This window comes from Mercenaria mercenaria, chromosome 3 (assembly GCF_021730395.1).
Source record: "Mercenaria mercenaria strain notata chromosome 3, MADL_Memer_1, whole genome shotgun sequence".
In the NCBI taxonomy this organism is placed as follows: Eukaryota; Metazoa; Mollusca; class Bivalvia; order Venerida; family Veneridae; genus Mercenaria; species Mercenaria mercenaria.
This window is the reverse complement of record NC_069363.1, coordinates 14,059,719-14,083,158: the sequence shown is the minus strand read 5'-3', so window position 1 is coordinate 14,083,158 and position 23,440 is coordinate 14,059,719. Positions and strand designations below refer to the sequence as shown.

The 23,440-nt window shown below is 35.3% G+C and overlaps 1 protein-coding gene across 17 annotated transcripts in view; it reads right to left on the bottom strand.

Moving 5' to 3' along the window:
* The window catches only part of LOC123525401 (cAMP-specific 3',5'-cyclic phosphodiesterase 4C-like), an 831,602-nt gene that overhangs the window by 76,611 nt on the left and 731,551 nt on the right, over nt 1-23,440 (bottom strand). For all 17 annotated transcript variants that reach the window (XM_045304423.2, XM_045304426.2, XM_045304430.2 and 14 more), the window contains one exon: nt 282-394. In XM_045304423.2, the coding sequence (XP_045160358.2) occupies nt 282-394 (113 nt within the window). The remainder of the gene's footprint in view (nt 1-281; nt 395-23,440) is intronic.

The following is a 23,440-nucleotide window of genomic DNA, read 5'->3' as shown; positions in this document are numbered from 1 at the left end:
ATCACTGACAGACCAATGGGTTTTAACAGTTTCACGCTGACCTGCCTTACAAAAAACACATCACTGAGACACCTATGAGTTGGAATGGTTTCAAGCTGACCTGCCTTGCTAGAGACATATCACTGACAGACCAATGAGTATGAATGGTTTCATGCTGACCTGCCTTACTAAAGACATATCACTGACAGACCTATGAGTTTCAACAGTTTCAAGCTGACCTGCCCTACTACAGACATAACACTGACAGACGGATGAGTTTGAATGGTTTCAAACTCACTTACCTTACTGGAGGCCATATCACTGACAGACCGATGAGTCTGAATGGTTTCAAGCTGGTCGAGGCACCAGTCCAGCTCCTCCAGTGTCTCGATTGCCATCTTGTTATAATTATCATCTGAAAGTATAAAGACATTTTGAAATTAATATTTACCATAACTTGTTGCATTATAAACAACATGATGACATTTTCTGAATTTGAAATCAATTTCTTCCATGGCTTGTTACATTTAACAATACTTGATGACATTTCTCGTAATGGCAGTGAAACCTTATGTAAGTGAAAAATAGCATTAGAGAGGTTTCATAGCAGAATCATTAAAAAGAAAGCAGTGGAAATGTCAATAATGGAAAGGTCAATAAAGTAAGATGACGGCAGAGTGATTTATATGAAGTAAATCACCGACAGAAGAAGCCTATGTAATGATGGCCATTAGGTTCATAATCTTAAAATGGTGGCGACAAAAAGTGATATTACTTCTGCAGCTGCAGGTGATAATAATAAAGATGTTGATGACGATAATGATGATGAAAACAAGTTGACGAGTGTGAAGATGAGATGGAGATAATGTTGTCAATAAACACGTTTCTTCCATTATATTTCAGTAAGCTTTGATCTACACTACCTTACTGTTTCAGAATGATAAATATTTACCTCATTGAAAACATGGTCACATATAATCAGGTTTCAAAAACATATTATTCACATCATAAAATTTTGCACTTTCGAACTATCATAGAAATCTTATATAAATATTTTCATGCAATGGGAAGTTCTGATATCTTTCTGAATAAATAATATAGAAAATCATCTCTTATCTCTAAAACGTTTGCAGTGACGTAAAACATCTTTCGCACCAATCGTCATTTGTAGTTTAGTAATACTATTCTTTGAAATAATCACATAAACATATCATATCAAAGCTGTTTGCAGTCTATTTTTGAGCATTTTTTTTAATTATTGTTGTAATTTTGTATAAATACACATGAAAATTCACAGATTTTACATAAAATACCTTGTTTTCTAGCTTCATTACGCATCGGTAGCAACGCCCCTTCAGAACAAAACAAATTCTGCACGTTTAACTTATGTCAACTTCATACAGTGCTACTTGGTTAGAAACTACTATCTCTATCACAAGATAGTATTTAGATAAAAATGCTAATACTAATGCTTCCAATTCAGATGAAAAGGGCATATTTGGTACATATATGATGAAAAATAAAACAATAGAGGGCGGTAACTCTAGGAACCATTTCGATAAATTGTTATAATATATACAGACTGTACATGCAGTTATAAAGTTGTTTTTTTTAACTGATTCAGGGTCAATTACTGTCATGTAGAGGGCAAGAAAGATTCTTGTTCAATATGAACACTTACACAAAATATCAATTAAATATGATAAAGCATGAAAAAATCGATTTAACTAATTAAAGGGCAATAAACTGGATTTACTTAAAAGAATCCTTCAATTAGTAAAAATATTAAAATTTAATATCCATCCAACTGGCATACAAATATGGCAAAGCCCGCCCGCTTAGCTCAGTAGGTAAGAGCGTTGGTCTACGGATCGCGGGGTTGCAAGTTCGATCCTCAGGCGGGGCGCATGTTCTCCGTGACTTTTTGATAAACAACATTGTGTCTGAAATCATTAGTCCTCCACCTACAGAATCCAGGAACACTGGTTAGGTTAACTGTCCGCCGTTACATGACTGAAATACTGTTGAAAAACGGCGTTAACCCCCCCCCCCCCCCCAAAAAAAAACAAAAAAACAAACAAATATGGCAAATATATATTTGCATATATGATCATTTTTAACAAAATCAGGGGCAACCACTCCGACTATACTAAGGTTGAGTTTTACAAAATTTGCTGGGAAGCCAAATATCAAATGAGTAAGACATACAAGGATTATACTGCTGTGTAAGGACAGACAGAAGAACTGACAGCAGATACAAAAACAAATTGACAATGTCATACTGTATATCCCTCTGCTTTTTGAAACACAGATTATTTTTTGTCCTAAATTGTCACAATGAAATGAGACAACAGGCTTGACCGAGCTGAGACAATAAAGCTACATATCAAACATAACAGTTCAAAATTCACACCTTACAATAGTATGTGCATGATCTATGATGCAATTATAAATCTTAAATATTCACAATTCTAAATCTTAAATGATTCAAATAGTCAAACAGACTGAGAGTCAAAAAGTTCCTTTCCCTTCCACATTCTCGAAATTCCTTGCATCAATCTAAAAAAATTACCCTGATGGATCTGCAAAAATTTCATATTATTCAATTTTCACAGGTTACTCATTTTAAACAAAGAAACATGTTTTTATCTTGTGAAAATTATGTACCTTACCATTGTTTTTGTCTGCCTCAATTAAGTTACCGACTCACAATTATTATATAAAGACTGAAATTGATTTTTCGAGTAGAAGAGTACCATTTATAATAATTTTCTACAGGTATCTAAATTCATTTCTGAGCAGCAACCTACAGATTTAAACAGGGAGACTTAGGAATGGCAGTTACAAGTGTTAGTATAAAAATGTAGATTTCTATCAAATTTTCATTAAATGAGATGTCTCGCCTGTAAAAGAACATACACTGTAGGACAAACCTTACATTAGTTTCAAACCATTAACATATACACTGTGGAACTGACAAACTGTACCTTAGTTTCAAACCATTAACATACACTGTAGAACTGACAAACCTTACCTTAGTTTCAAACCATTAACATATACACTGTGGAACTGACAAACTGTACCTTAGTTTCAAACCATTAACATACACTGTAGAACTGACAAACCTTACCTTAGTTTCAAACCATTAACATACACTGTAGAACGGATAAATTGTACCTTAGTTTTAAACCATTAACATACAATGTAGAACTGACAGAATTTACTTTAGTTTCAAACCCTTAGCATACAGCAGAACTGACAGAACTTACCTTAGTTTCAAACCATTAACATACACTGTTGAACTGACAGACGTTACCTTAGTTTCAATTCATTAACATACACTAGAACTGATAAATCTACTTTAGTTTCAACCCATTACAGCCTTTATTTTTACTTTAAACCACTAATACACTGTAATAAAACTTGTTACCTGAACAGATTGTCAATTTTAAAGGGTCACTCATTTCCAGTGGGCACAAATGGAAGTGCACAGGGGGATTTTATTTTTCAGGAATGAACTTCTTTCCAAACCTATCCAAGTTATATCTACTTATAAGGATAAGGAATAGCTTTGTTTTAAATGTAGTCCTTTATACAGTTTTGACAGAAGAGACAAATGGAAGAAGACCAAGAAAACTAATTGCCTTCATTGCACAGGTGGATTTTCCTATATTCACAATAATTCTCTATCATCATCATAATCAAGCATAATGGTATGTCAGACATGAGAAAAAAATACAGCAACCAATCAGAAAGCTGTATTACAGGATACTAACCTACGCTAATATCTTTTAACAAATGAGCTCTGTTTGCAATGCTGATTTCATTTATTATCACCATTTTTTAACTAGACAAAGCTGGCTTATAATTGCTGGAGTATTTCCTATGACGCATGTTTCAACAATAAATTTACTGAATGAGTCGCAAGAAAATAGTAATAATAGTAAATACATGCATGCCTGAACCTTTAAAACATAGATACAGTCTAATTAATGAATTACAAAATTAAACGTGATCTTTCATTGTACAATGTATTTATATTTATCTTGCTTCCTGCAAGATTCTTGCATTTCTATAGGTCAATAGACGTCACGTGGAGACTGGATATATTCCATATCCTGCAAGTACATTTCAGATATGAATTTTGAATAAAACAAAATCGCTGCCGCATCGCTAGCATAATTGAATCAAGTCAGATTATAAGCTCCAGCTATCGTTTCGGAGACAAAAAATTTAGTGTTTTCTTGCCGTTCTATTTTTTCCTATCTAAATTAGGTTCTTGAAGTAAGTGGAAACAGAAGAACAGTAACTCTGTATGGTTCAGCCGCAACTGCCAGGTTGGAATGTTGTTTTAGTTAAATCATATTAAAGCAAAGGAATTAACACATTTGTAAGATAGCAGTTTGTTGTAGGATCATTTAATCTACCTGCAAAATAAAGGGACGAAAGCCAAAGTTTTAAGACATTTCTGACATCTTGTAATCTGATGCTTTTTCGAAAGGATGGAACACAGAAGTTTTTCAAAACCAGTTCATAACCTGTATAAATGAGTTTCTGTGTTTTGTGATTCAGTCAAAATACAGCTCATTTTGCTTTTTATGGCTGGTGTTAATCAACTAGGCCTATAATCAAATTATGATGACCAGAGAAGATTGCAGGATTCCAGGCTGCACTGTAACTGTAAGCAGCTTTATCAGTTTATTAATTCAAAAATTAGGTCAATTACAAGGGGGATGACTAAAAGGTAGTCGGCAAGATAATATCGTTACACTGCTTGTTGGCGACAGGATACGGGATATATGCTGTCTCATATCTCGCCTGATATGGATTTCCTCGACAGCATATATCCCGTATCCTGTCACCAACAAGCAATGTAACTAATAATGACCTATCAGTATTATGTGCAACATGTATCGCATGACTTAACAAATATAGACTGCACAGCTAGGGTGAGAAAAATGTGAAGCCAGACCAGGACTTGAACCAGAGGTCTCAGAATATCGCTCCAATGCTCTACCAACTGAGCTACCCTGCCATCTACATATGTTCTCCCTGTTTTGATATTCAAGTCCTATACCGTGACATACTCCCTGGTATATGAAATTCTTCCTCAAATTTCTAATGGGACAAACATGATCTTAGAGTATATTTAGTCATGGCCCCACGTTGGTTGCCAAATGTCACAGGGTGAGAAAAATGTGCAGCCAGACCGGGACTCAAGAAAACCGGGGCCTCAGAATACCGCTCCAATGCTCTGTGCTGCCCGGATGCCCCATTTTGATATACTGTAACATAGATTTCTTTCTATTACAGTTATTTTTTTAAGTAACAAATCGAGGGCTTAGAGCGAAACTAGTCTATCTATATATAGAAATAGAAGCAGATAGACCAGTTTCGCTCTAAGCCCTCGAAATGCAGATTTCCAATACTAACTTTAGCTCACAAAGTATGAATAATGTAACTGATTTCATTCCAGTACTTAAACTTTATCTCACTGTTTAACTGATTTTGGATGCCTTTTTTCCCCTATAAAATCTACTTTACCTCACTAAAATGACATATTTGAAGTTTACAAACTGATTTCTTTCCCTCATGTAGTGACTGATAGTTTTTTCATTGGATTCATTTTCAGTACTACTATTATGTAACCTCATTGACAGAATACAGCCAGCCTTCTTTCCTGTACTTACTTCATCTTGCATAATAACTGATGTAAGAGAAAGACTGCTAACATTTTTCATCAGTACTAACTTAAACAAACGAAATTTCATTCATACAAAAACTGAGGCATTAAATATATCAAAATGATAACAGTTTTGAAACAACAATGTCATTTGTTGTGGCAGTTTAAACATCAGTACTAATTTGCATACTTTTGAAAAAATCTATTTTCTTGTTGCTAAAATTATTTTTACAGTAAGCCATTGTGAAATACAGTTATCGCTTGTTTTTAATGAGTTATTTTTGGGCGCTTTTCCTAAGATCTCAAATCTGCTGAGTTATTTCTGCTTAGTAGAAGCTAAAAGAAGAGCATGCAGAAAAATGATAATAGTTTCTGTATAATGCACTCTTTATGATGTTTATTTTGGCTCTTAATCTGAAGGACACCTTGGCACATTTTTATACAATCTCGCAAGGCAAATGTATGCATTTGACAACACAGAAAATGATGTCAGACGGCCTTCAGCTTTTTCCGGTTCCGGAAGTAAAGAAAATGAATGTACACAGGCTAAAGTAGCAGTTGTATTGGTCTACATTCAGGGTTCTTGTGCAGAAGTCACCCCATCTAAAAGTATACACCTGGGCTTCTTTTATCTTCTTTTATTTGGGGGGACTGACTCGGCACTTTCTTATGATTGAAGATACCTGGGCTTTTGCACAACATGTAAGCTTTTTATCTATGGAAAAATATTTACACACCAGAAAAACACAAATCCCACTGGAGTCCCTAACAAAGAAGGGTATAATTTATGGAGATTTTTGGAACTATGTTTAAAAGGCTCTTTTTGATGTTGTCTAACTCAGATGTTGGATATTTCCGTATTTGAGAGCTGCTGACTTAGACATTTCAGCAACATTTTTGAATAAATGTTGATCTAAAGAAGGGCCATCAGACGCTAATATATTTTATTAAGTTACAGGTGCAGAAAGGTTATGCCATTTGTATGTGCTGTTCAAAGCAGAGTGGATATGTTTTTTTGCTTATTGTTTGTCTGTCTGTGGGTCCTCGGTCAATAATTCTCAAATTTTAACATTTTAAGTTTAAACCGTATTGCATGGTTACCTGGAAAAAATAATAACTGTTATTTGTACATTTCAAAGTTCTCACTGAACAAAATTTGTAACTTAACAAACCCTGCTCTATAAATAATGCATATTCTTGCCTCCGAAACCCTGCATCTAAGTCATTAATAGCATTCCATTTTTTCAACTTTCTACAACACAAAAAGAAATTACAATTACCAGCTTAAAAGCAGAAGTTTTGATGTAAGAAATTTCACAGCATTCTGGACAGAACTTCCACCTCTGCCTACAGTCCACACTAATCCTGCCCATCTCTTACCTACTTGTGGCATCAAAATTCAGTGTTACTAAGCTTTTACCTATTCCTGTCTTTGTTCACAGGAGATATCTCCTAATCCTATTCAAATTTTGTACAATTATGTCCCTTTTCTTCTCAAAACCTAGATTATCAGAGCCAAGAAAGATTGGTCTGAATATATGAGTAATGAATGAAACATATCTAGCTGATAGCCAGACTAGTTCAACCAAGCTTTAATCAGCTATTGGGCTTACGGTATGTTAATTTTGTTTTCATCTTGACATGTCAGAATGAAATGGGTGTTCCAGCATTAACTTTTTGAAGGCTGTTTGCAGTACCATTTTAGTTTTTATTACTCCAGTACTGATTTTACTATTGAACAATAAAAATGTCTTTCATATAAATAATTAAAATATTGAGAAACATTTCAAGCATCTCATTTAAAAAACAACACATAGGGAAGTTTTAAAATATCATCATAAATGGTTGCTGTTTTAAAGCAAACCTTGTTTATACAATCAAAACAGTCATTATCAGTGTAGGTCAATGAACGGAAAACAATAACCACAAATAAAACAAGAAATGCGGCAATGCCACGAAACCAGGTTTTCAACACTTTTCATAAGAATAAACAAGAGTGCCAGAACAATATATGCCCGTCACAGCAAATTTCTTTACTCTAGCACCTGTATTTGCAGATGTAATTTTAATTTTGTGGTTGTTTAGTAATCATTGTAATTCTTTTGTTTTTCTAAGTCCACAAAAAAAACTCCTTACCAGGTAGAGATACCTTAAAATACACCTAAAATTAGAAAGTAACAACTATGTTGTACCACAGAAAAGTGGTCTTGGTTTTTCCCTACGGTCAATTATAAAAAAAGTTACAATATAAGTTATTTATAGTAACAACTAAGGGAAGTTAATCTTTAAAAAAAAAAAAAAAAAAAAAAAAAATTGTAAGTCCACACAGAAATCCTTACCAGGTAGAGATTGGTCAAAATACACCTCAAAATTGGACGTAACATGCATGTTGTACTAGAAAAGTGGTCTCGATTTTTCCCTACGTCTAGTAATGAAAAAGTTACAATATAAGCTATTTATAGTAACAACAAAGGGAAGTAATTCTAAAGAAGGGAACTGCGCAAGACACTTCGTCTCATGATGGTGTATAATTGTGCCAAGTTACATCAAAATCCCTCTATGCATGAAGAAGATATGCTCCGGACAAAGTTTTCATTCTTGTATCCTTTGACCTCTAAGTGTGACCTTGACCTGAGAACTAGGGACCTGGTTCTTGCGCATGACACTCCGTCTCATGATGGTGAACAATTGTGCCAACTTTCATCAAAATCCCTCCATGCATGTAGAAGATATGCTAACCCTAACCCTAACCCTATTTTTAGTAACAATGACCTTGACCTTGATCCCAGAAACCCCAAAATCAATCCCAAGCTACAACTTTATATAAGTTTTCTATACACCAAGTTTCATCATGATAGATCATTCCTAAGTTAAGTTATTGACCGGAAACCCTTTTTCTATTTTAAGTAACAGTGACCTTGACCTTGACCCCAGAAACCCCAAAATCAATCCCAGCCTTTGTCTTGATATAAGCTACATACATACCAAGTTTTATTCAAATATCTTTACCGAAACAAAAGTTATTGACCGGAAATACCAGTTTGATGCCGCCATCCGCCCACCTGACCAACGACATACCCCAATCTAAAAAACCCACATAACATTGACATACAAAATTAAGACTGCAATATTGTATAATCTTTTTTGAAAACAAGTTAGTTTTATGTTCATTCTGTTTTCTTGAAACCATGTGAAATTGAGTGGCAAAGATTTTTGCAAAAAAAAGCACAACAACCAGAGAGCCGCCAAGCGGGGCAATATACGCCCGAAGGCTTACATCATAGGATGGGAGCAAAATTTTAAGAACTTGACTATTGTAGCCCCAAAGGACTGGAACAACAAAAGGATAACTTCAAAAAAACAAATCCAAGTCCACAAAAAAAATATTCAAAGTCTACAAAAAAATCCTTTTAAGGTACAGGTATGTAAAAATACACCTTAAAATTGGAGGTACCATCCAAGTTGTACCACAGAAAAGTGGTCTCGGTTTTTCCCTACGGCAAATAATAAACAAGAGCTGTCTCCATAGGATGACATATGCCCCCGATGGCACTTTGAATGAGTAGTTATGGCCGATGTTAGAGTTTAGGACCTTTGACCTAAGGAGCTGGGTCTTGCACGCGACACGTCGTCTTACTGTGCCACACATTCATGCGTAGTTATTTTAAAATCCATGCATGAATGACAAAGATATGGACCGGACACGCCCATCAATGCACTATCATGAAAAATGACCTTAACGTCTAAGTGTGACCTTGACCTTTGAGCTACAGACCTGGGTCTTGCGTGCGACACTCGTCTTACTGTGGTAACAATTCATGCCAAGTATTTGAAAATCCATCCATGGTTGACAAAGATATGGACCGGACACGCCCATCAATGCCTATCCTTTAATGTCTAAGTGTGACCTTGACCTTTAGCTAACGGACCTGGGTCTTGCGCGCAACACTCGTCTTACTGTGCCACACATTCATGCCAAGTTATTTGAAAATCCATCCATCGATGACAAAGATATGGACCGGACAACGCTCATCAATGCACTATCCTTTAATGTCTAAGTGTGACCTTGACCTTTGAGCTACGGACCTGGTCTTGCGCGCGACATTCGTCTTACTGTGGTACACATTCATGCCAAGTTAATTTGAAAATCCATCCATCGATGACAAAGATATGGACCGGACACGCCCATCAATATGCACTATCCTTTAATGTCTAAGTGTGACCTTGACCTTTGAGCTACGGACCTGGTGTTGCGCGCGACACGTCGCTTACTGTGGTTCACATTCATGCCAAGTTATTTGAAAATCCATCCATCGATGACAAAGATATGGACCGGACACGAAAATTGCGGACAGACTGACAGACGGACAGACGGACAGACGGTTCAAAAACTATATGCCTCCCTTCGGGGGCATAAAAAGTTTCAAAATAAGCTATTTATAGTAACATAAAAGGGAAGTAATTCAAAAAAAAAAATTATTGTAAGTACAAAAAAAAGATCTGCCAAATAAAAACAAGAGCACTGCAATGCAGAGCAATATACACAAAGCAAAGTCATATATGACCTTTGACCCTTAAGTGTGACCTTGACCTTGAAGCGAGTCATCCGGAAGATGCGCTCTGCACATCGTCTTGGTGTGGTGAACATTTGTGTCAAGTTTCTTTGAAATCCTTCAAGGGGTTCAAGAGTTACAGAGCAGACACGAAACAAAGTGATATGACTTTTGACCCCTAAGTGTGACCTTGACCTTCAAGCAAGTCATCTGGAACATGCGCTCTGCACATCGTCTTGGTGTGGTGAACATTTGTGTCAAGTTTCTTTGAAATCCTTCAAGGGGTTCAAGAGTTCCAGAGCGGACACTAAACAAAGTGATATGACCTTTGACTCATAAGTGTGACCTTGACCTTGAAGCCAGACATCCAAAACATGCGCTCTGCACATCGTCTCAGTGTGGTGAACATTTGTGTAAAGTTTCCTTGAAATCCTTCAAGGGGTTCAAGAGTTACAGAGCGGACACGAAATTGCTAACGGACAGACGGACGGACAGACGGACAGACAGACAGACACCAGCGTCATAACATAATACGTCCCTTCGGGCGTATAACAAAGCAGAAACACCATTTGCTGTATCTCACCAATGTAATAAGAAAATCTTATTTTAATATTTGAAAACATTTTATATTAAAAATAAAAGTTTTCTCTTGAAACTGTTTTTTTCTTCAAAATGCAACAATTCAAAGAGAAAAGGGTAACTTTAAAGAACATAATGCACTCAAAAGGAGCACAATTTAAGGAGAAAAAGGTTATTTTGATTAAGAAATAATATAAAGCAGAACAACGTTTTAATACAAATCAAAACAAAACACAGGTTAAACATTTGAAGAATAATTTTACAAGAGCATAAAATAGCCCGAGTAAATTTTTTTACATGTGACATATAACTGATTCGTAGTGTTTAGATAATTATTAAAATTTGGTCCTACTATATTCTATTTCAGTTCTATTTAGCACTTCTGTAACTGTCACATGTTTGACATCAAATATACTAGTAGGTTGAACAGTGTTTTCAGTGTTAAAATATGGATAACAGATCCCTCAGAATAACTTGCGCAGTGCATAGATGTCTTGCATGTTATTGTGCAGAGGATGTGAAAACCGAGGGTAACACCAATATTTTTAGATTATATTGTTTCAATTCTGAAATGTCTTTCATATAAACAGAACATCAAATGCACTTTATGGTGCCAAATAATATGTCAATTTGACGTCAATATTGCCGTGTTTTAATGAAAATATGCACGTTTCTTTCAAATTAGAAGGAATATTATACATCACAAAAGAAGGCAGTGGTCATTTTAATGAACAGTATATGACAAAGCAAACATGTTTTTTTACAGGTAACAAAATCATACTGAAAAGAATCAATTAAGAGACAATATCAAGGAATGTTATTTATTTTCCTTGTATCTTTGTTTATTATTTACAGTAACTTGACTTTGTGATAAGTAAAAGCAGAAACTTACCTTGATGGGTTAAAGGAATGCTATTTTGCCTTGTGTTTATGTTTCTTTATTTATGTAAAGGACTCTGATAAGCAATAGCTGAAACTTAACATGATGTATTATACAGAGAAGGCATCAATCATTTCAAATAACAGGAAGATATCCTCAATTTTAAAATAATGATGAATGATTTAATAAATTATTGTAATAAGTATAAATTGAAGCTTTAAAGTAATTTAATTCAATTCAAAATGGTCCTTGTGTTCAAACAAGTTTGACATGTTAGGCATTGTCAAAGGTACAAAAATCATAATGGAGATGTGACTCTGAATTATAATCTGCATGAACTCCTATTTTAATTCAATATATATTTGGTATAGATCTGAAGAAATTCTAATGGAGCCATACATATTCATTCATTAAAATCTTGAACATTATTTACATTATCAGGTATATGACATTTTACTGAAGTCTATACTTCTATTATCACTACCCATTCTGCTGATGAAGTGAAAATACATATTAATTTAATACAATTAGCATAAAAATGTATTTGGTCTAAATATAGATTATATAATTGCAACATTAACTATAAAATTTGTATCAATGAATAATGCACCGATTCAATGGGGATTATGTTTCCTGCATTCCATCACATCAGCAAGTTTAACCCTGTAGGTGACAAGGTCCACCTTAAAATCCATCAATCTTAACTATGAAATCCATTAATATATTAATTTATTACTACTGTATTATTGTAATTGAATCATTAAACGTGACAATAAACATGTGACAATTTAGAACAGAAAAGAATTTCATCTCAGTCACTGTTACACATGCCTGAAAACATAGGTGCACATACAAAACTTCCCCATGTACATAATTATGAGTATGCTCTTGATACAAACTGAAGTCAAGAGGATGCTTAAAAGTAATTCAATGAACATCACCTTCTGACACAGGCAAAATATCTGTGTGCATATCCTAGCTTTGTCACATATAAGATTCTATGTAAAAACCAGACTGTTCCCAAGGACCCTGATCATGTCTGAGCATGGGTCAAACAACATTTGATATCTAAGTACTTGAAGGAAGACAGCTTTTTCCCCACTTTTGAAAAAAAGAAGACTTTGAAAAGCCTGCAATTACAAAGACAACAAGTTGTCTTTATCACTTATTGCAGGTAGATGATGAGACAAGAAATGAATGAATTGCAGTGGAACTTTGGTTCAAATGATTTTGTTTCAATGATCTCTTGCTGAAATTTACATGTATGGAGTTAATGGAATGCAGGAAACATAATCCCCATTGAATGGGTGCAATATTCATTGATACAAATTTTATAATTAACGTTGCAATTATATAATCTATATTTAGACCAAATACATATTTATGTTAACTGTATAATATGTATTTTCACTTCATCAGCAGAATGGGTATTCTTGCCTATCTAGCGGGGAAAGTATACATTTGTCCGAGCATGCGCCTTGAATAGATATTCCTGTCTTTCCCTAGGGAAAAACCTTGTCTAAAATAGCGTGCACTTAGGTGACGTCACATAGTACTGGTACTCATAATTATGACATCATAAACAAATAAATAATGTCAGGAAATACCCAAATTTATTTGTCTCCATGATCTATTTTGAACATGACAGGCAAGAAAAGTTATCTAACATGTCTACCTATGTAAGACCGCTGTTTTTCCAACCCTTGGAACAGCTTGGATAAAAAACCTCGCTAATGCTTGGTTTTCCATTCCACACTGTCCCTCAGGTAGGGAAAATGCCCGTCTTACACAGGCAGGCATGTAAGATCCTTATAGAGATAATAGAAGTATAGACTTCAGTAAAATGTCATATACCTGGTAATGGGTAACTATAAATATTTACAAAGATGAAAGTTTTGATTGAAATGTTTACATAATATACCTTCAGTGCAAATCATTTGAAAACATTAGTTTCATTGATATCTTATGCACAACGCATTCATTATCCGATATATAGGCAACACTCAATGAAACCACACTTTTCCCTGTTTACTATGGATGAATATAGCCCAGTCCTAACTGTCAATCAAAATGATTTTATAACTAGCCTAATTGTGATACCAGGAAAGTTAAAAGTAATTAACAAATTATGACAGCCCATTTGCACACAAACCATGGTATGAATAAACTATAACAATTGAAGAACATTGACTTTTTTATGACTATGTGTACTTAGTTTAGCCCAGTTCATTCAAGTATAGGCCTCTCAGACAATGTCTAGCTAGCATCAAGCCGTTCAGCCAAGCCTAGGTCACATAGCACATCATTCATGCTGATGACTCATATAACAGCATGCATACAGCTTCAGCAAATTAGAGAACGGCCAAGTCATGCCTTATTGGTTACATGACAATGTCTATGGCATTTCTTTTTTGCTGAGTTTTGAGTGCCATAACCATGTCACACTAGAGAACCATTCATCCACATTCAAAAGAATAACCCAATTATGCCTAGGTCACATGACAATTTATATGGCACTCCATGTATGCTGAGATCACACAACCAGGTATGGGCATTTAGAGACTGACTCGATCAAGCTGAGATCACACAACCAGGTATGGGCATTCAGAGACCGACTCGATCATGCTGAGATCACACAACCAGGTATGGGCATTCAGAGACTGACTCGATCATGCTGAGATCACACAACCAGGTATGGGCATTTTGAGACTGACTCGATTATGCTGAGATCACACAACTAGGTATGGGCATTTAGAGACTGAATCGATCATGCTGAGATCACACAACCTGGTAAGGGCATTTAGAGACTGATCCGATCATGCTGAGGTCACAGATTTTGGACACACTACGACAACGCAATTTCAGTGTGGCTTTGTGTTTTTAAATGTAGCTCACCAAGAAAATAGCTTGTTGCACTTGCAGCTGTGGACTAACAAAATCTTGTACTGAAAAAACGTAACTGCACGGAATTGCCAACTATCATTAAGAGTCCACTACCTCAATATTGAGAGTCAGTCATGAATACATTCACATTGTATCTGTGCACAAATATAAGCAAGGTTAAAATTATATAACAGTTTCATGATATATGCTCACTCCAATTTCTACCTAAATTGTTTTGAAGCACAGCAAAAGTCTAGAAGCCAGGAGAGCCATCATATATGGTCATTGTGTTTTCCTGAGATCTTTAAAACACTTATCTTTTCTTAAATGTATATAATTTTCGGAGCTAGCAAATTTTACCTTCTAATAATGGCTATCTCCTTAAAAGGGCATATGCCTGACATTCAATCCTTTAACAACCTTTTAGTGCTGCATATTCTAATATGAAACTTCATACAAATGTTACCTATTTTTATTAAACCTGCACTATATTGACGTCACATTGTCAATTATTTGGTGCAATACAGGCAGCTTAGAGAGTGTTCTAATGATATTTGATCTACTATTTTACAGAGACAGTTCAAATTAAAGAAGCAGCATTACACTTAATTCACATTCTCTGAAAGGATTATAATGTGCGCAGAATAATTAATTAGCTGTTTGAGCACTATAAAATTATTCCATGTAGTATTATTCCGTGGGACATGCAATCTCTTCACCGGGTTCTCCATGTTTAAAATTCATTAAAACAGACTCATATTGACATTGACGTCACATCGATATACTATTTGGTGTCAAAAATATGCGCCAAGAAATAGTGCTCCCTTATTTCATTTTCTTATTAGCAAAACCATGTTTTCATATAATTCAATACATCAGTGTTTAAATATATTAAAACATGGTTCTATTTTATGTATTTTCTTAATCATGCTGAAGCAAACGTTTACAAAAAAAACTGTTGGATGTATTCGTGCTGTTAACTGGTACAATTATTCACAAACAAATCTTGAATGACATGCCTTCAGAATTTCTCTCTGCATTTTAATTAAATGATAAATTAATTAGTAAGTCTACAATCCATCAAAAAAAGAATACCTGTTGTAAATGACAACATCTGCCAGACTGTATATTTCCTGTTCACAGTGTCTGGTTTAAAATGCAAATTTATGCAAAAGTTTATTGTTCTGACAGGTTTTTTCCTTAGAAGTGAATCTGCTGAAAGCTGTTTGTTTACATATTTATAAAGTCTAACAAAAAAGCCATAAAAGACCTGTTTCTCTCAAATATTAATGGTAGAAGTATTGTAATTATTTTCAAATTTGAAATGTCACATTTTCCATATTAACATTCATATTTCATATTGGGTATAATTATGACATCATTAATTTTGTGACATCATTGTAATGGGTGTTGTTGCATTAAAAAGTACAGCAATGGCGATAAATTTCAATTTTACTCAGCTCGAAGAACAAATGTGTATTATTTGTTAGTGTAAATACATGTTATTTGCATAAAAAATATACAACAGTTTTTTTTTCAGGGAATACAATTGATCTATCACTAGATGTAAATGGAAATATCTGGTTTGAGGGTAACTGTTTATGCACATGATGCAGCTCTGCCTAGTTACTGCCAAAACAGTTACTCAAGGGCTAGCTATTCCCATCTGCATCTTCTACAACCAGTGGTAGATTATTTTTCTTGCATACCGTATTTCATAAAAAGCAAAACAAAATAATTTCTTTGTAGCACTCTTTCTTATAGTAGTGCATTTAAATGAAGAGTGGGAAACTGACATCTGTCAACATTGTGCCATTTCAACGTTGCACAACAAAAAAATTCTTCATTACTGACATTCTAAATAAATCACTATTGTACTTTAGATGTAGTAGTCACCATCCGTTAGCAGTTTCTTCATTACCTATATTCTAAAGGTCTATTCTTTCTCTTGAATGGTTTAAGATGACAGCAACAACAATATGCACTCAAGCTTCCATGACCATTTCAAGTACTTTCTGTAATAATCAGTTATTATGCATCTTCTCCTTATTCAGTACTGACAGGATGCATGTTGTAAACTTTTTTCTGGGTCAGAGAAAGTTACCAAACCTTTTACTTCACAATATACAATGTATGTCACAAAGTTCATCCTAATTGATATAAATGGTGACCCACTGTTTCAGTTGACAAAGGTTTACATTTCCTGTATTAACATCACTTCAAATGTAATGTCTCTGACATTTACAACGAAAAACACCTTTAATTTACATAACAGTACAATTGTTCAAATATGGTGAAAAACATCTTTAATTATATAAACGTTATAAACGTTCCTGATGTTTTGAATTAAAGAATTGTTTCTATATAAAAGAAACAAAAAAGAGTTTACATCAAAGAAAGTCTTTTATTGTACCTGGAATTTATAGGGATTTTTTAAGTAACATTTAGCTCTATCTTTGAACATACATATAATATATTTCTATAGTGTTTTCTACTTTTAGAACAAAGTATCAATTCCATTTAATGTAAAAACTGTTATTTAATTAAATTTGAGAGTTCTTCATAGAACCTTCATACAGGCAATATGCTAATTCCACTTAGTTATTAGTGCGCGAGGGTGGGTTAATGTAGAAAAACTGATACAAAAGAGTGATTCCGAATATTTCGAATGTGAATACAAAGTTCATAATTATTCTAGATCCGTTGCTGCTTGTTTTTGTTGTTTAAAACAGTAGTCCTCAGTTGCTCACACACTCATACAATACCAAGATTATAAACAAGAGGGCCAAGATGGCCCTAGGTCACTCACCTAAGAAACACACCATAACAGTGTAAAACATGTTTGACCTAGTGATTTCATGGAAACAAATATTCTGACCAATTTTCATTAAGATTGGACCAAAAAATTAGTCTCTTGCGATAAAACAAGCATTTTCTTAGATATGACCTAGTTTTTGACCCTAGATGACCCATGTTCAAACTCGACCTAGATTTTATCAAGGCAATCATTCTGACCAAAATTCATGAAGATCAATTGAAAAATACAGCCTCTATCACATACACAAGTTTTTTCTTTGATTTGACCAAGTGACCTAGTTTTTGACCTCAGATGACCCATATTCAAATTTGACCTAGATTTCATTACGGCAATCATCCTGACCAAATTTCATAAAAATCAATTGAAAAAAAAAAAACAGTCTCTATCGCATACACAAGATTTTTCTTTAATTTGACCTAGTGACCTAGTTTTTGACCTCAGATAACCCATATTCAGACTTGACCTAGATTTCATCAAGGCAATCACTCTAACCAAATTTCATGAAAATCAACTGAAAAATACATCCTCTATTGCATACACAATGTTTTTCTTCGATTTGACCTAGTGACCTAGTTTTGAACCCCAGATGACCCATTTTTTGAACTCGGCCTAGATTTTAACAAGGTAATCATTCTGGCTAAATTTCATGAAGATCAGTTGAAAAATACAGCCTCTATTGCATACACAAGGTTTTTCTTTGATTTGACCTAGTGACCTATTTTTTGACCCCAGATGACCCATTTTTGAACTCGTCCTAGATTTCATCAAGGTAATCATTCTGACCAAAATTCATGAAGATCAATTGAAAAATACCGCCTCTATCGCATACACAAGGTTTTTCTTTGATTTGACCTAGTGACCTAGTTTTTGACCCTAGATGACCAATTTTCAAACTCGGCCTAGATTTCATCAAGGTTATCATTCTGACCAATATTCATGAAGAATAATTGAAAAATACAGCCTCTATCGCATACACAAGGTTTTTCTTTGATTTGACCTAGTGACTTAGTTTTTTGATCCGAGATGACCCATTTTGAACTCGGCCTAGATTTCATCTAGGCAATCATTCTGACCACTATTCATGAAGATCAATTGAAAAATACAGCCTCTATTGCATACACAAGGTTTTTCTTTGATTTGACCTAGTGACCTAGTTTTTGACCCGAGATGACCCATTTTCGAACTCGGCCTAGATTTCATCAAGGTTATCATTCTGACCAATATTCATGAAGATTAATTGAACAAGAGCTGTCTCCATAGGATGACTCATGCCCCCGATAGCACTTTGAATGAATAGTTATGGCCGATGTTAGAGTTTAGGACCTTTGACCTACGGAGCTGGGTCTTGCGCGCGACACGTCATCTTACTGTGTCACACATTCATGCGTAGTTATTTTAAAATCCATGAATGAATGACAAAGATATGGACCGGACACACCCATCAACGCACTATCATGAAAAATGACCTTTAACGTCTAAGTGTGACCTTGACCTTTGAGCTACGGACCTGGGTCTTGCGCACGACATGTCGTCTTACTGTGGTACACATTCATGCCAAGTTATTTGAAAATCCATCATTGGATGACAAAGATATGGACCGGACACGCCCATCAATGCACTATCCTTTAACGTCTAAGTGTGACCTTGACCTTTGAGCTACGGACCTGGGTCTTGCGCGCGACACATCGTCTTACTGTGGTACACATTCATGCCAAGTTATTTGAAAATCCATCCATGGATGACAAAGATATGGACCGGACACGCCCATCAATGCACTATCCTTTAAAGTCTAAGTGTGACCTTGGCCTTTGAGCTACGGACCTGGGTCTTGCGTGCGACACGTCGTCTTACTGTGGTACACATTCATGCCAAGTTATTTGAAAATCCATCCATCGATGACAAAGATATGGACCGGACATGCCCATCAATGCACTATCCTTTAATGTCTAAGTGTGACCTTGACCTTTGAGCTACGGACCTGGGTCTTCCGCGCAACACGTCGTCTTACTGTGGTACACATTCATGCGAAGTTATTTGAAAATCCATCCATGGATGACAAAGATATGGACCGGACACGCCCATCAATGCACTATCCTTTAAAGTCTAAGTGTGACCTTGACCTTTGAGCTACGGACCTGGGTCTTGCGCGCGACACGTCGTCTTACTGTGGTACTCATTCATGCCAAGTTATTTGAAAATCCATCCATCGATGACAAAGATATGGACCGGACACGCCCATCAATACACTATCCTTTAATGTCTAAGTGTGACCTTGACCTTTGAGCTACGGACCTGGGTCTTGCGCGCGACACGTCGTCTTACTGTGGTACACATTCATGCCAAGTTATTTGAAAATCCATCCATCGATGACAAAGATATGGACTGGACACGAAAATTGCGGACAGACTGCCAGACCGACAGACTGACAGACCGACGGACGGACAGACGGTTCAAAAACTATATGCCTCCCTTTGGGGGCATAAAAATACAGCATCTATCTCATACACAGGCTAAATGTTGACAGACAGACGACAGACGACGGACATAGAGCGATCAGAAAAACTCACCTAAAAATAAATATGGGACAACTTTTTTACTTTTTTTTACATGTCCAGAATATTTGTGTGATGCGGTCACATAGAAATAGAAGGAAAACTCAAACGACACAAGGTTGTGACTTAGTAGTTGATTTAGAGCTATAGCCAGTTGCTAAAGCACTGGCTAAAAAGTTTCCTTGGATCAACTATCACCCATTTTAAACTGTAAAAGTAAGATTTATTTTTTATGTTTATTTCATGCAAATTACGTTGTCAATAGCTTTTCTGAGATTTACATACTTCACATTTTGATATCGGCTCATATTCCAACTACATTTTGGTGCACTACAAGAACACTGTAAAGTTATTATTTTGCATGCAAATGATCCAAATACACATAATATCCTTAGGATTACGTGCACATTTTTATACAATCTCGCTAGGCATTCGTATGTATTAGACAACACAGAAAATGACGTCAGTCGACCATCAGCTTTTTCCAGAAGTAAAGAAAATGAAAGTAAACAAGATAATTTGTAAACAAAAGTGGCATTTGCATTGGTCTATAGGGGTTACGTGCAGGGGTCTCCTCGTCTAAATGTATGCACATGTATAGTAGTCGCAACTTGACCGCGATGGTTGACCTTCGGCTGATTATTCATATTGAATATTTCATTGTAGAAATAAAGAGTGATGAGGGTGGCCATGTATACTTATATGGAATATGTTTGTATCCAGTGCAGTATCAAAGTACGTATACTTGCATTTGATCAGTTAAAACTTTCCAATACACTAATTTATAATTGCACAAATTTATATTTCCACATTCTCACGCAGCTCGTGTTTTACGTACACTCCTTTTCAATAATAGGTTGTGCCTAATTATGTATTAAAATACAAAGGTCAACCATTGGGGTCAAGTTGCGTCCACTATACCTTTTTTTAAAAATATTTGAGCTCGGAATAAACACTAATCCCACAGGGGTCCGTAACGAAACAAGGGTATATGGAGATTTTTGGAGCTTCATCAAATCATTCAAAAGGTCCTTTTTGATATTGTCTAAAAGTGTCAGTTTATGCCTCGAATGTTAGATTTTTTGTATTTGAGAGCTGCAGACCTGGACATTTCAGAAATATTTTCAAAATGAATTTCGTATAATAGATGTTGATCCTATGGATGTGTGAAAGGGCCATCAGACGCTAATACGTTTTATTATGTTACTGGTGCGGAAAGGATATATACATAGTCACACAAAAGATTAATACAATCTCTGTAAAAAGAAGTAAACCAGTGTTTCATGAAGTGGTGACACTATCGCTCTAGCAGTGGCACTATATTAGCAGTGACACGATACATCAGTGGTGACACGAGTTAAGGAACTTTGGTTAGAATAAGCATTTTCAGTAAGTGTACGACTAATTTTTGAGTAACACTAGAACATTTTGACAAATCACCTCTGGACTATGACAATTTTCTTAATTATTGCAGTTTTATCAATAAAAAATATTAGATAAGTCCACATGTCATCTCAACAGCTGTGCCCTTTCTTTATCACAATTTTTGGAGGTGGAGCTAGTATGCTACAGTTGCCATCATTACAGATTATACCGGTAACATGCCCTAAGTCAAACTCTGCTCTAAACATTTTCAGTGCAAGGCATAATGGGGATTTTGACACAGCCTGGCTTTTGATATATCACAGACTTAAATCAGCAATATCTGATTGGCTGACTTTGAGCTAAATCTTGAAATTGACCAATGGGAAGACTTCATTCCAAGACTGGTCTTCAGTTTAATGTAAAAATTAATTTTGAAGACCAGGCAAATGCAAAATAATTAAATTTACACTAATTTCTTGAATAACCACAACTTAAGGATGGGATAAAAATCATGTCACTTTTTATTTACACATTCATAATCTTGTCAAAGCTGCTGTCACATTTAAAAAAGAAGGGAAAACTCTGTTTCATACACATGGTCTAATGCAGAGGTAATCAACACTTCCTCACATTCAATGCACAATATCTGACAAACAAAATTAATCATAAATTTAGTTGAAAAGACAAGTCAAAGAGATGTTTTTATTTGCATCACTAAGCACTTGACCTTGAATAGGGGACATTCACCTCAAAGTACCGGGGCTATGTCCAGAAACTGTCTCAAACAAATATTATGTAAAGACGACCATGACCTTTTAAGCAATAGTTATATTGAGTGTTGTAACAATTTATGTCTTTACAGAATTAAACATAAAAATGTTTTTCAATGCTTGTATACAACATTTTTATGAGACCCTATGTAACCTATATATCATGTAAAATTAGTATCTGGGAAAGATCAAACAGTGAGATGAGATTGTTAGGCATGAATCCTGTACAAGGTGTATGCCATGTTTCAATGTTTTATTTTCATCATGCAACTAAACTGTGTTAATTATGAACCTGACACTTCATCTGCTGAAGTATAATCAAAACACCATAATACCTCTTGCATTTTTCCATCAACCTCACATGAAATTAGACTCTCATTCAGTTAAGGTACTGGCTTCAGAGACTGACAATTGCCTTTGGCTTTCTGTAATACCCCAGAATAAATACAATCATGAGCATTTCATTTTTCAAATGGGCGTAATTATGTAACAGGACTTCTACCATAGATACCCATGTATAATACGCCCCCCTGATCGAGGAGGAAAAAACCCAAAATTTTTGGTCTATTTTGAGGTAAATTGAAAATGAAAGTAGGATTTACGTTGACACAGGTAATATAATAACCTCTGCGGTGGAGAGAGGAATCGGTCTCACTGTACTATCGATTTTTGCTTTCTTGAAAGTAAAACCAACTAGAGCTATCACTAAAGGTGATGAATGTACCCCCCGCATGCACTGACACAGTACATTGCAATCTGACGCACACAAGATTGCATAATTATGTGGACTGTATGTATATAGACTGTATGTATACAGTATAGTAACAAAAAACAAAGTCCCATAACTATGCAGAATATTTATCTAAAAGAATGTAACATGCAGCATGCATAACTAGGGTTGGTACTGATCACTTGTGTGAAGTTTCAATAAATTGTGTGTAAGGGGATAAGGAGAGATGGTGCACACAAGATTGTGTCTATGCATACAGTATAGTAACAAAAAACAAAGTCCCGTACCTCTGCAATTTTTCTTTCTAAAAGAACCTAACATGCCCCATGCACAACCACTGTTGTTACTGATCACTTGTGTGAAGTTTCATTAAATTATATCAAGGGGATAAGGAGAGATGGTGCACACAAGTCTGTGTCTATGGACAGACAGATGGACAGACAGACAACCTGAATCCAGTATACCGCCCCCCCCCTTACACCATGCACAACTAGGGTTGGTACTGATCACTTGTGTGAAGTTTCATTAAATTGTGTGCAAGGGTTCCGAAGATTAGGCGCGCACAAGATTGCATATGCAGACTGTATGTACATAGTATGTTAACAAGAAACAAAGTCCCATAACTCTGCAATTTGTTGTTGAAAGAAC